The following is a 14,195-nucleotide window of genomic DNA, read 5'->3' on the forward strand; positions in this document are numbered from 1 at the left end:
GGACACCATGAGCCAAAGAAGCACTCAGGTTCTCTCCCCAGATTGCCTAAGAGTCCCCCTGGGTTACTGTTCTGCAGCGATGGGGTAAGGCGTGAGGGGACAGACGAGAACTCATGCTTCACCAGCCCTGTGTCGCTTCCTGCAGAAACGTGGCACAGCTGGGCAAACCCATTGCCTTCTGCAGCCCTGCCTCCTGTAGCACTGTAGGTTCCGGGGGTAGAGCAGGCAGGTGTGACTATAATGGGTTTGGGGTAGGGACTCCTTGCCTTCTGGGACATGGTGATGATGAGTTTTTTATTTTCCACCTTTGGGAAATGCTATAGTTCTTTTACCTTTAAGAAAAAAGTTTAGGGTTTTATGAATGACTTGCCCAATTTTCTGTTTCATCGTGATTCTAAAATATGGGATTCTGTTGTACCCCATCCCACCACCCACCTTGGAAAGGAAGGAAGTGGGGGGTCACTGCTCCCCCAGCCCAGTGCCCCTGACAATATGCCTTGGCTAGGGAGGTCCCTGTTTCAGTCACTTATGTCTCTGTCCAAGACAGGCCTGAATTGAGGGGTGATGGGCCTGCAAAGGGAGTAGTCGGAGCTCCAGGAGCTGCGGGGCCCTGGATCACCTGGGCCTGCAGTCCCATCTCCCTGATGAGAAGACCAAGGCTTGCGGAGCAGTTGCTTCTCGAGGTCAGCACAGTTGCACCAACACTGCTAACGTTAGGAGCCCTGCTTTCCACCTCCACTCTGCCTGCACAGTAACAGGAGTCAGATGCTCACATCTCAAACCCTACCTGTGTTCAGTGATTTATTTCTTTGTGTTGGAAGAGGCTTTGTTTTCTCCACAGTATTTTGTGTTGCCAATGGTCCCCTGTGCCTCTGTTTCTCTCCCTCTGCTCCTCACCTTCTTCACCACCCCAGCAGCCTGAACCCCTTCTTCAACCTGCAGGTTCAGACACCAGCAAAGCTGACCAGTGTCCCTGGAGAGAGCACCCTTCCATTCCAAGACCAGCCAGTGCCCCTGGCCTGATGCTTTGCACGGACTCCAATAACAGCCACTATGAATGAAATCACCAGAAAGGAATAGGTAAGAAAGCCTAAGACCACAGGATGACGAACTGAAGAAGAGAAGAGGTAGGGAGCATGCAAGGGAATGTGGCTTACACTTGGATCAGTTAAATGTTGCCTGTGTGACACATCACACACTTGAAACATAATGGTGGGGCCTGCACTGTGGCGTAGCAGGTAAAGCCGCCACCTGCAGGCTGGCATCCCATATGGGCACCGGTTTGAGACCCAGCTGCTCCACTTCCAATCCAGCTCTCTGCTATGGCCTGGGAAACCAATGGAAGATGACTCAAGTCCTTGGGCCCCTGCACCTGCATGGGAGATCCGAAAGAAGCTCCAGGCTTCTGGCTTCAGATCGGCTCAGCTCCAGCTGTTGCAGCCAATGGGAGAGTGAACCAACGAATGGAAGACCTCTCTCTCTCTCTCCTCCTCCTCCTCTCCCTCTCCCTCTCCCTCCCTCTCTCTCTCTCTGCCTCTCCTTCTCTCTCTGTGTAACTCTTTCAAATAAGTAAATAAATCTTTTTTTAAAAAAAAAAAAGAAACATAATGGTGACACTGCTGATAGGTAATGGGGAGGAGCCACTGACAGCAGCTTCTGCCACCAGGAAGAGGAAGCCAGGCCTACAGGGTGACATGGGTTGAGAGGCGGGAAGGAAGGATGGCTGCTCCACTTCTGGTCCAGCTTCCTTCTGGGACGTGCCTGGGAAGGCAGTAGCAGATGGCCCAAGTGCTTGAACCCTTGAGTCATCAAAGCAAAGTTAAATTCTATTTCTCAAGCTTTCAATAAGGCAGAGCATCATGTGTAACACTGGAAAACAGTCCACTGGAAAGCCCACTGTGAAATATTCCTTGTGTTAGATTCATGGGTAGCTAGAGGGATCTGGAAAGCTCCTCTCGAAAATTGCACCTGTCTCCTCATGACAGTGGGAGGTGACCACAGCCTAACCCCTGGGCCCCTGTTCTCAGCCACACGCAGACCCACAGAAGGGCAGACTGAGCACAGCCTTCACAGGGAAGAATACAGTGACGGGGCCCATAAGTTCTGAGAAGCAGAGAGCTGGAGCTGTCTTTCACATCTGCCTAAGTCTATGCAGCTTGAGATCAGAAGCCAGCACTCCGCAAAGCTGCAACCGAAATCCTCTGAGAGCAAGGACTCTTCTCTCCTTAAATCCACATGAAAGTCAACAAAAGCCAAGATTTCAAGAGTGCCTGTTTCAGATCTAATTTTCCTGTCTCTGTGCTCAATGAAACTTAATTTTAAATTCATTACATTCAAGTATTTTATAAACCATGTCTGAGGCCATGTTAACTGTGAATTATCATATTCTAATTAATTTTAAGTAAATTTCTATGCTAAATCAAGATATCTTATAAAGCTTCTTCAATTTTTCCACTAACATATTTTGGCCAAAACAGAAATTCTATGAAAAAATAACTTCCAGAAGATAGGTATTTCTATTCCATATTGACACTTCACAAAATGAAGCAAAATAGCTTAGCAAAACATTTGCACACTGGATTTCGGAACTTGACAAACGCTTATACCTTGCAGCATTTAACCTTTGAAACAGTTGGCACTGATTTCAAATTGGTAGGCATGCGTGGATCTCAGATTTGGACAGGGTTACTGGTTCTTAGTGAGTTCTTGCTAAATGCCAGGCACCAGTTTAAATCTTCACAGGGGTATTTTATATAATCCTGACAATGTCCAGAGAACCACTGCAGGTCGACATCTCTGTGCCTAATCACAATGGGATACGCTGTGAAGTGTTCAACTGTTCCTGTAGTAGTGAATGGTCAGAATATTCCCACAGGTGTTTCTAATCACACACACACACACACACACACACACACACACGAGCTGCTATAAGCGTCCTCGAGTCCCAGTACATGAATAGCTTGAGGACTGTCCACTGAGGGAGTGGCAGGAATGGTGCAAGCAGAACTGCACGTGGCCTCAATGCAGCAAGACTCCAGGAGCATCTAACACCCAGGCACATGGCTCCCTGACCCAGGCACCTGGGACTCATTGGCTTTTCTCCAATGTTCAAACCAACTCTGACCCTAGAAAAAGTGGAGCTCAGAGGGACAGGGTCTCCCTCTTGGTGCTGTTGTGCAGCCAGCACCCCTAGACCTCCCTCACATCACAGAAACCACCTGCCCCATCCGGCTAACCCCTCACTCCTCCTCATCTTCCCTGGCAGAGCCTTGTGCCTGTCCTGTGTGCTACGACTTGAACATGTCCCCCAGAGTCTACGTACCGGAAATTTAATCACCAAATTCATGTTAATGGTACTTTCAGCTGGGAGGTTGGGTAAGATGGTGAAAGGAAGCCCTGTGGTGGTGTTAGCAGCCTTGTGAGAGGAGGCGGAGAGAACAGGGCTAGTGCCGGCTCTGCCTCACCAAGGGGTGCCGCCACCGTGCCATGATACAGCAAGAAGGCCCTCCCCTGGGGCCCAGAGATGCTTGCACCAGGCTTTTCTGCTTCCCAGCCTCCAGATCTGAGAGTCAAACAAACTTGCATACAAATCACTCATCTCTGGTATTATCTTACAGCAATAGAAAACAGTGTAAGGCACTGTGTAGCTCACTTCCCAACGGTCACAGCACTTCTCACTCCCTACAGAAAGTGCTCAAATGTTGACCAAAAATAAATCATGCAAGTCCTTAGTTCTATGGATTTTTTTTGACAGGCAGAGTGGACAGTGAGAGAGACAGAGAGAAAGGCCTTCCTTTGCCATTGGTTCACCCTCCAATGGCCGCCGCCGCCAGCGCACCGCGCTGATCTGATGGCAGGAGCCAGGTACTTCTCCTGGTCTCCCATGGGGTGCAGGGCCCAAGCACTTGGGCCATCCTCCACTGCACTCCCTGGCCACAGCAGAGAGCTGGCCTGGAAGAGGGGCAACCGGGACAGAATCCGGCGCCCCGACCGGGACTAGAACCCAGTGTGCCGGCGCCGCAAGGTGGAGGATTAGCCTAGTGAGACGCGGCACCAGCCGAGTTCTATGGATTAAACAGAAGAAATACTTGATACTGTCCGGTTGTACAAATGCAGTGGCAGGCCTTTCCCTGGGAAAGGAGTGGAAAATCCTGGGGTCATCTCTGAAACTCTTCATGTTGGAGCCATTACCAACCTGCCACCCAACCTCACATCCCGTAACCTCTCCTGGCCTCTCGACTCATCTTGTCACTGGCAGGTACCAAGACCTGCTCTACCTCGCATGACTGCAACTTCCCCATTTTCCCACAGCAGACCATAGATGTAAATATAAATCTTATGACAAGAATACAAACCATATGTATTCCATGTCAAACTTGTGCAAAATTAACATCAAATAATGATAAAGCATCCACTGTCTGAAATGACTTCCAAATGTATTATGTGATGTGGCAACATACAAACTCTAGCAAGTGAAGGTGGTCATTTATGAAACCAAAGGCACAGGAGGCTCATGATGAAACCATGCATTCTAGAATTTAGCACCTGACATCTTGTCAGAGTATTTCTATTTCTAGAACATGATGAATAACAAAAACAAGTCTTTATCTCATTAAGTCTTTTATCACCTCTGTGATCATGGGGACATCCCATACACAGCACAATGTTCTGTACCCGATAGTAAGAGGTGACAAAAGAGAGAAGTATGGGTTTTCGGCATCCCTACTCCAAAACTCTGAAACCTGAAATGCTCCCAAGTCTGAGGTTTTTCAGGGCCAACATGGTGTTCCAAGCCTGACTTCACGTGACAGGTCACAGAGCACACAGTTTATTCAGCATCCTCAGCGAGAGAGAGAGATCCTCCCAGGCCCTTCAGCTGGGATATGCAAACTTTCTTTCATGCACAAAGCATTTAAAATATTGTACGAAAGACTTCAGGATATAAGAAAAAAGTATACATGAAATACAGATGGATTCCATGGTCAGTCTTGGGTCTCACCTCCAATATATTATATCATTCCAAAATCTGGAAAAAAAAATTACAAATTCCAGAACTAATCTCATCGCAAGCATTTTGGATAAAAATATTCAACATATATCAATGAGAGTGACTGACATCCTTTAATTCTGTACCTGAGTGGCTCCATGCCCTCACGTAAGGCAGCAAAACACCAATTGTAAACTCAGGCACATCCTGCCCAGCACAAAGCAGACATCTTGGAGTAAATCACGTATGTTGGTCCAAGCCCTCAGTGGTGGCCACACCTCCTGTCATATAACCATGAAAGTCCTACACGCCCACCAGGACAAAAACTTACACATCAAACAACCACAACCACAAACACTTTGCAGAGGTGGCTTCCTTTACAATAGAAAGAGGGGCAGGAGAGGGGAGGACCCAGCTCTGCTGGGCCATGCACATGGCATTTTCCTGCTCAGTCCTCACTGTCCCAGTGGGCAGTCATGAACAACTCACAGATGGGCAGAAACAGCAGAATTTGTAGAAACTTTCAAAGGTCCAATCCAGAAGTAAATATTAAAAGTATTAAAATTGTCATGTAATTCCTCTTCCCTATATAAACAGTCATGAATGTGAGCAAGTATGTCACTACAGGGATCCCACTACATCACTTATTAACGCAGTGGACAGAAAAGATCATTCACCACAATCACATGGGATTTTCCTCAGGGGTGCAGGGATGGTTCGACACGTACAAATCAATAAACATATCACATCAAGGAATGAAGGATGAGAACCACATGATCCTCTCAAAAATGCAGATAAAGCTTTCCATAAAATTCATGCCCATTCATGATAAACAAAAAAAAAAACTTAAATAAATTAGGTATAGAAGGACCATACATCAACATAACAAAGGCAGCATGTGACAGACCCACAGCCAACCTCACACTGAGTGGAGAGACGCTAAATGCATTTCCTCTAAGATCTGGAACCAGAGAAGATATCCACTCCTGCTGTTCTTACTCAGTATTGTACTGCAAGTTTCAGCCAAAGCAATTGTGCAAAAGAAAGAAATAAAAGGTATACAAATAGGAAAGAAGGAAGACAAAGTATTCCTGTTTGTATATTATATGATTCTCTATATTAATAATAAACCTTAAGACCCACTGAAGTAATATTAGAACTGAAACAAATTCAGTGAAGTTGCAGGATTAAAAATCAGCATATACAAATCACTAGTATTTTTATGCACCAAGAATGAATTTGCTGAGAAAAAAATTTTAAGAACAATCACACTCACAATAACTATCAAGAAAGGAAAATACCTTGGAATAAATTTAACTAAAATATGAAAGACCTTGACAATGAAAATTACAAAATACTAAGAAAGAAGTTCACGGATTACAAAAACTAGCATTGTCAAAATGCCAAGACTACCTAAAATAATTTTCAGATTCAACACATTCCCCATCAAAATACCAGTGACATTCTTCACAGAACTAAAAAAAAAAAACCAATCCTAAACTAGTACGGAACCACAAATCATCCAAAATTGCCAAAGCGATCTTGGGCAAAAAGAACAAGCCCAACATAACACAGTGCCTGATTTTAAGACACACTACAGAGCTATAATAACCAAAACAGCATGGTACTGACATAAAAACAGACAGACAGAACACTGAAACAAAACAGAGATCCCAGAAGTGAATCAATGCACCTACAGCCAACTGGTTCTCAATAAATGAGCCAAAACACACATTTAGGAAAAGACAGGCTCTTCAATAAACGGTGCTGGGGAACCAGATATGCACGTGTAAGACTGAAGCTTGCCTTCTCCCTCTCACCTCTTGCCCCATTCAAAAAAACTCAGCATGGATCAAAGATCTAAATGCAAGGCTTGAAACTTACAACTACTAGAGGAGAACATAAAAGAAACATTTTTAATGTTTTATTTCAGAATAGTCTCAAATTTACAAAATGAAAACTGTGAGGTAGTAATACAAATAGTTCTGATATACCCCTCACTGCACATCCCCTATTAGTAACACAGTGAATTCCATCCAGATTCCCTTTTTATCCAAATTCCTTTTATCCCTCCCACCACCCAACCTCGAGTAAGGCAGAGTGGCAGACAGGGAGGGGGAGAGAAAGAGAGAGAGGAAGACAGAAAGAAAGAGAAAGAGAGAGTAAGAACAAGAAAGAGAAAAAGACCTGGGCTGAGTTGTGCTGCAGGTAAGGTGCCACGAGCAATAATAGCATACGGTGTGGGCACCAGCTTGAGTCCTGGCTGCCCACTTCTGATCCAGCTCCCTGCTAATGTGCCTGCCTGGAGAAGGATGACCTAAGCGCTTGAGCCCCTGTACCCACTTGGGAGACCTGGAAGAACAGCCTGGCTCCTGGCTTCAGCCTGGGCCAGGCCTTGATATGGCAGCCACCTGGGGAGTGAACCAGCAGATGGAAGACTTCTCTCTCTCTCTCTTTGTAACTCTGCCTTTCAAATAAATCTTTCAAGAGAGAGTTCCCCTTTCTGCACTTTCTTGCCAAAATTTTTTATTCTCTTTTTGATAATTGTCACTCCCCCTCTCACGGAGGAACGACACTAGACCCTGCGCTGTTCTCTTTGCCCGGCCCTTCCCGGGTTTGCTGCCAGCTGAACCCTGCGCTGTTCTCTTTCCCCGGCTCTACTCGGGTTAGCTGCCGCCCCCCCCGCCCCGCCCCCGCGGAGGGGCGGCACCCCCACCGCTTTCCCTGCTTCCGCAGAGGAGCGGCACACTGCCGGCCGGCTCTCTCAGGGGTTGCTCAGATATTCCCCGGTGCATGTTGGCTCTCTCCTCCTTTATAGTCCTCTTCCACCAATCCATGCTCTGCTACCCACATGCCGAGCACGCTGCTCTCCTCCAATCAGGAGCAGGATCAGCTCCTGCAGTTTATCAGTCAAATTGGTGAGGCAGCTGCGTAGAAGTTGTTTGCTCTCTCTCAGCACCATATTGTGGGAGATCAGATGCATAGAATTAGTCCTAGTTCCAGTAATTTAGTCTAGTCTCAGTTGCTCCCCACAGATAATAGCCATTCTGACAGGGGTAGGTGATATCTCATTGTAGTTTTGATTTGCATTTCCTTGGTGGCTTGTGATCACTTTAGGATATCAGTATGGGCATTGATTTTTTTGATAAACCCCAAAAGCACAGAGAACAAAAGCAAAAATAGTCAAATAAATTATACCAAACTAAAGAAGCTTCTGCAGGGCCGGCACTGCGGCTCACTAGGCTAATCCTCCACCTTGCGGAGCCGGCACATGGGTTCTAGTCCCGGTCGGGGCGCCGGATTCTGTCCCGGTTGCCCCTCTTCCAGGCCAGCTCTCTGCTGTGGCCCGGGAGTGCAGTGGAGGATGGCCCAGGTGCTTGGGCCCTGCACCCCATGGGAGACCAGGAGAAGCACCTGGCTCCTGGCTTCAGATCAGCATGGTGCGCCGGCTGCAGAGTGCCGGCCACGGTGGCCATTGGAGGGTGAACCAACTGCAAAAGGAAGACCTTTCTCTCTGTCTCTCTCTCTTACTGTCCACTCTGCCTGTCAAAAAATTAAAAATAAATAAAAAATAAAAAAGAAGCTTCTGCAAAGGAAATCATCAATAGAGTGAAGAGACAACCAACAGAATGGGAGAAAATAGTTGCAAACTATGCAGCTGACAGAAGATCTATATCCAAGCATATGAGAAACTCAAAAAAAAGCCAACAGCAAAAATGCAAACAATTCAGTTAGGAAGTGGGTAGGGGCAGGTGTTTGGCCCAGCAGCTAACATGTTGTTTGGGTGCCACCTCCCATAATAGAGTGAATGCCTGAGTGGCAGTCTCAGCTTTGCTCCTAATTCCAGCTTCCTACCAATGTGCACCTGGAAGGCAGCAAGCGATGGCTCAAGTATTTGGGTCCCTGTCACCCACATGGGAGACCTAGATTCAATCCCAGGCTCCTGCTTCAGCCTGGTCTAGACTTGGCTTTTATGGGCATTTGAGAAGTAAACCAGCAGATGAAAAATCCCTGTGTGTCTGTCTCTCTGCTTTTCAAATAAATAAAAGTAAATAAAAAAAATTTAGAGGAGTATTTAGGTGCCAGCATTGTGGGTTTGAAGGTTAGGCCTGCAGTGCCAGCACCCATAGGGGCACCTGTTCAAGTCCCATCTGCTCCACTTACAATCCAGCTCCCTGCCAATGAGCTGGGAAAAGCAGTGGAAGATGCCCAAGTGCCTGGTCCCCTGCACCCACATGGGAGACTCATTAGAATCTCCTGGCTCCTGACCTCAGCCTGGCACAGCCCCGGCTGTTGCGGCCATTTGGGAAGTGATCCAGGGGATGGAAGAGCTTGCTCTCTGCTCTCTCTGCATTTGTGTGTGTGTGTGTGTGTGTCTCTCTCTCTCTCTCTCTCTATATATATACACACACACACACACATATATATATATATTTGCCTTTCAAATAAATAAATAAATCTTAAAAATAAATAAGGGGGGCGGCACTGTGGTGTAACAGGTAAAGCTGCCTGCAGTACTGGCATCCCATATGGACACTGGTTCAAGTCCTAGCTGCTCCACTTCTGATCCAGCTCTCTGCTATGGCCTGGGAAACCAACAGAAGATGACTCAAGTCCTTGGGCCCCTGCACCCATGTAGAAGACCCGGAAGAAGCTCCTGGCTCCTAGCTTCAGATTGGCACAGCTCCAGCCATTGCAGCCATTTGGGGAGTGAACCAGCAGATGAAAGATCTCTCTCTTTCTCTCCACCTCTCTTTCTTCTCTGTAATTCTGCCTTTCAAATAAATAAATAAATCTTTTGAAAAATAAATAAATAATTAAATAAAGGAGGAAAGAATACTTAGGCAAGACAACAAACAAACAAGGAACAAATATTTCTCAAAAGAAACATATACACCAACAAATATATGTATATAATATAATCAAAATATGAAAAGTGCTAGCCATCAGGGAAATGCAAATCAAAGCTATAGTGAGATAGCATTAGAATAGTTATTAATAACAAGACAAAAAGATTTATACAATGTTGATGGGAACACAGATTAATACAGTCACTATAGAAAACTCTGGAATTTCATTAAAAAAAACTAAAAATAGATGTACCATACGGCCCAGTTATATCACTCCTGAGAATGGACTGAAAGGAAATGAAATCAGCACATCCAGACACCTGCATTCCGATGGCGCTCTATTCACCGTGGCCAAGATATGGATTCAAGGTAGGTATCCACCAACAGATAAACAGACAAAGAAAGGGCGGTATAAATACACAATGGAATATTACTCAGCCACGAAAAAGAATTTAAAACAGATGGAACTGAAGGTCATTACATTCTGGGGTGGGGAATATTTTTTCTGCCAAGAGCCATTTGGATATTTAATGTGAGCCATGCATAACTGTCAACTTAAAAATTAGACTGATACAGATTTACTGAATTTAGAGTCCTGCCTGCAGTTGCCTTGGCAGGGCCAGACCGAATGATTTCATGGACTTACATTCTCCACAGCTTCATGATTAAGTGAAGGAAACCAGACATGGAAAGACAAACACCATGCATTCTGTGTCTCACATGTTGAAGTTAAAAAATGTCCATCTGGGGGCGGCACTGTGGTGTAGTGGGTAAAGCCACCACCTGCAGTGCCCGCATCCCATATGGGCACCAGTTCGAGATCTAGCTTGTCTACTTCCCATCCCGCTCTCTGCTATTGCCTGGGAAAGCAGTAGAAGATGGCCTAAGTGCTTGGGCCCCTGCACCTGCATGGGAGACCCGGAAGAAGCTCCTGGCTCCTGGCTTCCGATCAGCCCAGCTCCAGCATTGCAGCCATTCGAGGAGTGAACCAGTGGATGGAAGATAACTCTTTCCTCTCTCTCTCTGCATCTGCTTCTCTGTAACTCTTCCTTTCAAATACATAAATAATTATTAAAAAAAAAAAAAAAGATGTTCATCTGAACTTAGAGTAGTGATAACCAGAGGCTGGAAGGCTGGGAGGGGAGAAGAGGGAGAGTGGATGACAAGTACCTAAACATTCAGACAGAAGGCATAAGCTCAGCATTCCCCAGCACAGTGGGGCAGCCACGGTTCACAGTAATGGATCATACCTGTGGGAGGAGCTACAAGGGAGGAGCTGATAGGCTCCAACACAAAGGTATGGAAACGAAAACACTAATTACCTGATTTGATCAGTTTACACTGCACATATATGTAGAAATATTGCCCTGTACCCACAAAAATGTCCAAGTGTTACATGTTAATCAAAAAATAAACAAATTTAAATAAGACAATAGTGAAAATGAATTAAAGGTTTGCTGATGAGGGTCGGGTCAGTAGCTGTGATCAGCTCCATGCAGGAAGTTCTCGGGCAGGAAACCATGCTGAGGGACTCTCACTGTGCGAGGAAGTGGCCATCACACTGCACACATAAAGACAGATGAGGGGGATTCTGTCTTCATAAGTGATGTGCCTATATATGGTATTTGTGTGAGTTCGCTCACAACTGAAAATGGGCAAGATGAATGCAGTAGTGGGCATCCGTGGGAGGCAGGATTGTGGATGAATTTCTAAACACTTCTCAATAAGAACTCTTTGTGTAAATCAGGTTTTTGAAATGAACAAATTGGGAGTTCCAAAAGGAAAAGCCCAACACTCATTCGGGCAAGTGTGGCCTCCCAGTGTGGGTGTACAGCAGCCTGGCACGGACTGGCAGAGTGCCAGGCTCACGGCAAGAGGGGAGTGAATTCTCGCAGGCATGTTTATCACTGGGCACATCTCTGAGTCTTTCCAGACTCAGAGCTTCCTCTAGGAGAAGGTAAGTGGTGTTGACAAAATGATCTGCAAGTTCCCTCCCTGTCCTAAAGTATAACCTTTTATTTTTTTAAATATTTATTTATTTGAAAGTCAGAGTTACACAGAGAGAGGAAAGGCAGAGAAAGAGAGAGAGGTCCTCCATCCAATGGTTCACTCTCCACAACAGCCGGAACTGTGCCGATCTGAATCCAGGAGCCAGGAGCTTCTTCTGAGTCTCCCACGCGGGTGCAGGGGTCCAGTGACTTGGGCCATCTTCCACTGCTTTCCCAGGCCATAGCAGAGAACTATCGAAGTGGACCATATGGGATGCTGATGCTTCAGGCCAGGGCGTTAACCCACTGCACCACAGCGACGGCCCCAAGTATAACCTTTTAATTATATCTCATTTAAATCACCAAATATGCAAAAAATAAACAGAGATTCAAACTCTAACAAATGCACTCAAGAGATGATGTTCAGAATTGTCAGTTAACTCCACCACAGCCCTGCGGGAAGAGGGGTAAACACAGATGGACCAAGACCACTGCCCCTCCCCTCCTAAGGTAGCCCTGGAATCCAATGACTGCACAGCTGCAAGCCGAAAACTTGCCCTTCTGCCTTAGCAAGCTACAACTTCAGACGAGTAAAGGACAAATCTGCCGTGGCTCGCCGCCCTGCTGTAGAACAGAGGGAAGCTGTGGAGGGTGTGTGTTGGCTGGAGGGTGTGTGTTGGCTGGAGCTCGTGCGCGATGCCAGGGCTCCCACATCACCCTCCACTGGGACACGGCATGGCGGCACAGGACACACAGGAGCCCAACTTTAAAGGGCCGGGGAAGAGAAACTGCCTCCATCCTGGGGCTGGTACATCCACCCACTTGATTAAGTAATCCTGGCAGCAATATTCCAAGTTCAAGATCATCGTCTCCACTTCATAGAAGAGGAGACTTAAGAGCAGCCAGGCCATGTCTTAGAGAAGCAGACACTCGCAAAGCATCCCATGTGTTTAAGTCTCCACAAAATGAAAAGTCCATCTTTAAAAATAAAGTGTAACAAATTCTAAACGTCAATAGGCTCTCTTGTTGAAAACTTGGCGATTTTTGTGGCTTACCAAAAAAGGTGGGTCTCTTAACAAACTAAAATTGATTTTTGCTAAGAATCAAATGCTGCAAACAGAATGATGAACTGTTCCATTCTGCAGACCTTTTAAATATTTATCAAGGATTTGCAAAAACGTTGAGAACTTGGCGCAAACCTTTTAATCTAGCATTGTCATCAGCTTCAATGCTGCATGACTTAAAATAACTTTTCCTGACACCCGTCTTCCCAAATCTCCCAAAACCAAAGGGACATGGAACGTTTCCACAAATGACTGCACGGTGAGCCTTGGAGAGGACGGCGCCCGAGCCAGGTCTCAGAACGTTCTAACTCGTCACTCAGGTGCTTTGTGCTTTGAGTCAAGGTGAGCTCGCGCTGAGGATCTGAGCCCAGAGCAGCCCCCGTCCCAAAGCACCGTCCTTGTAAAACTTCCATTATTCAGCACTGACATTACACCTTTACCAAATCATCCAACTTGTCTCATCTTGCGCAGTTGGCTGTGAACACTTACTTCCTTCAACTTTCGCATCTTTCCAGGTTTTCTGGGAACTATGTGAATATAGCTGCAAGAGAAGAAACAAGAAAACCTCGTGAGAAGGTAAACACTGAGACAGAAAGGTGAGACCTCTTTGGAGATGAGTCCTTTTCAGCACCTACATACAGAACCCCACATACCAAACCAACATGGTCAGAGCAGTGAGTGCTGGAACCACCCCACACACAGCAGCCACATGGTCGGAGCAGTGAGTGCTGGAACCACCCACACCCCACACACAGCAGCCACATGGTCAGGCAGTGAGTGCTGGAACCACCCCACACCCCACACACAGCAGCCACATGGTCGGAGCAGTGAGTGCTGGAACCACCCCACACACAGCAGCCACGCCACGGAGGGCCATTTCCAGGCCAGCCGCCAAAGGCATTGCCCCATGCAAACTGTCTCGTAAATGACATGAACGTACCTCATTTTACTAGCCAAATGCAGACCATCTAATTCAGTGCCCAGGAACCAGGTCACCAGAAGAGCAGGATTGTGAGTGCACCTGTGTCCCAGCTGCAGGTGGGTGTCAGAGCAGGAACCCCCACTCCTCGCCCAGCTCCCGGCCCCGGCCCCTCCCTCTGTCTCCCAGGGCTTCGTCACTCTTCCTACTTTGCCAAAACTACAGACTGGAAAAGCGTCACCAGATGAAAACGTTCCTGCTCCCCTCACGTACAGTTTTTAACCCCTGAGGACCTTTGAAGAGGTTTCCATGGTCCCCAAAAACAAACCCAGTGGTGTGAATGATAATGACTAACACCTTGATACTGTATCTGATGTTCAGATATCT

The 14,195-nt window shown here is 46.5% G+C and overlaps 1 protein-coding gene across 1 annotated transcript in view; it reads right to left on the bottom strand.

Moving 5' to 3' along the window:
* Positions 1-14,195, bottom strand: part of DCDC2C (doublecortin domain containing 2C) — a 141,973-nt gene that overhangs the window by 123,261 nt on the left and 4,517 nt on the right. The window contains 1 exon segment of the mRNA XM_089327089.1: positions 13,379-13,430. Coding sequence (XP_089183215.1) covers positions 13,379-13,430 — 52 coding nt within the window.

Source organism: Oryctolagus cuniculus, chromosome 2 (genome assembly GCF_051225735.1).
Source record: "Oryctolagus cuniculus isolate XC-2025 breed Fujian yellow rabbit chromosome 2, ASM5122573v1, whole genome shotgun sequence".
NCBI classification, from domain to species: Eukaryota; Metazoa; Chordata; class Mammalia; order Lagomorpha; family Leporidae; genus Oryctolagus; species Oryctolagus cuniculus.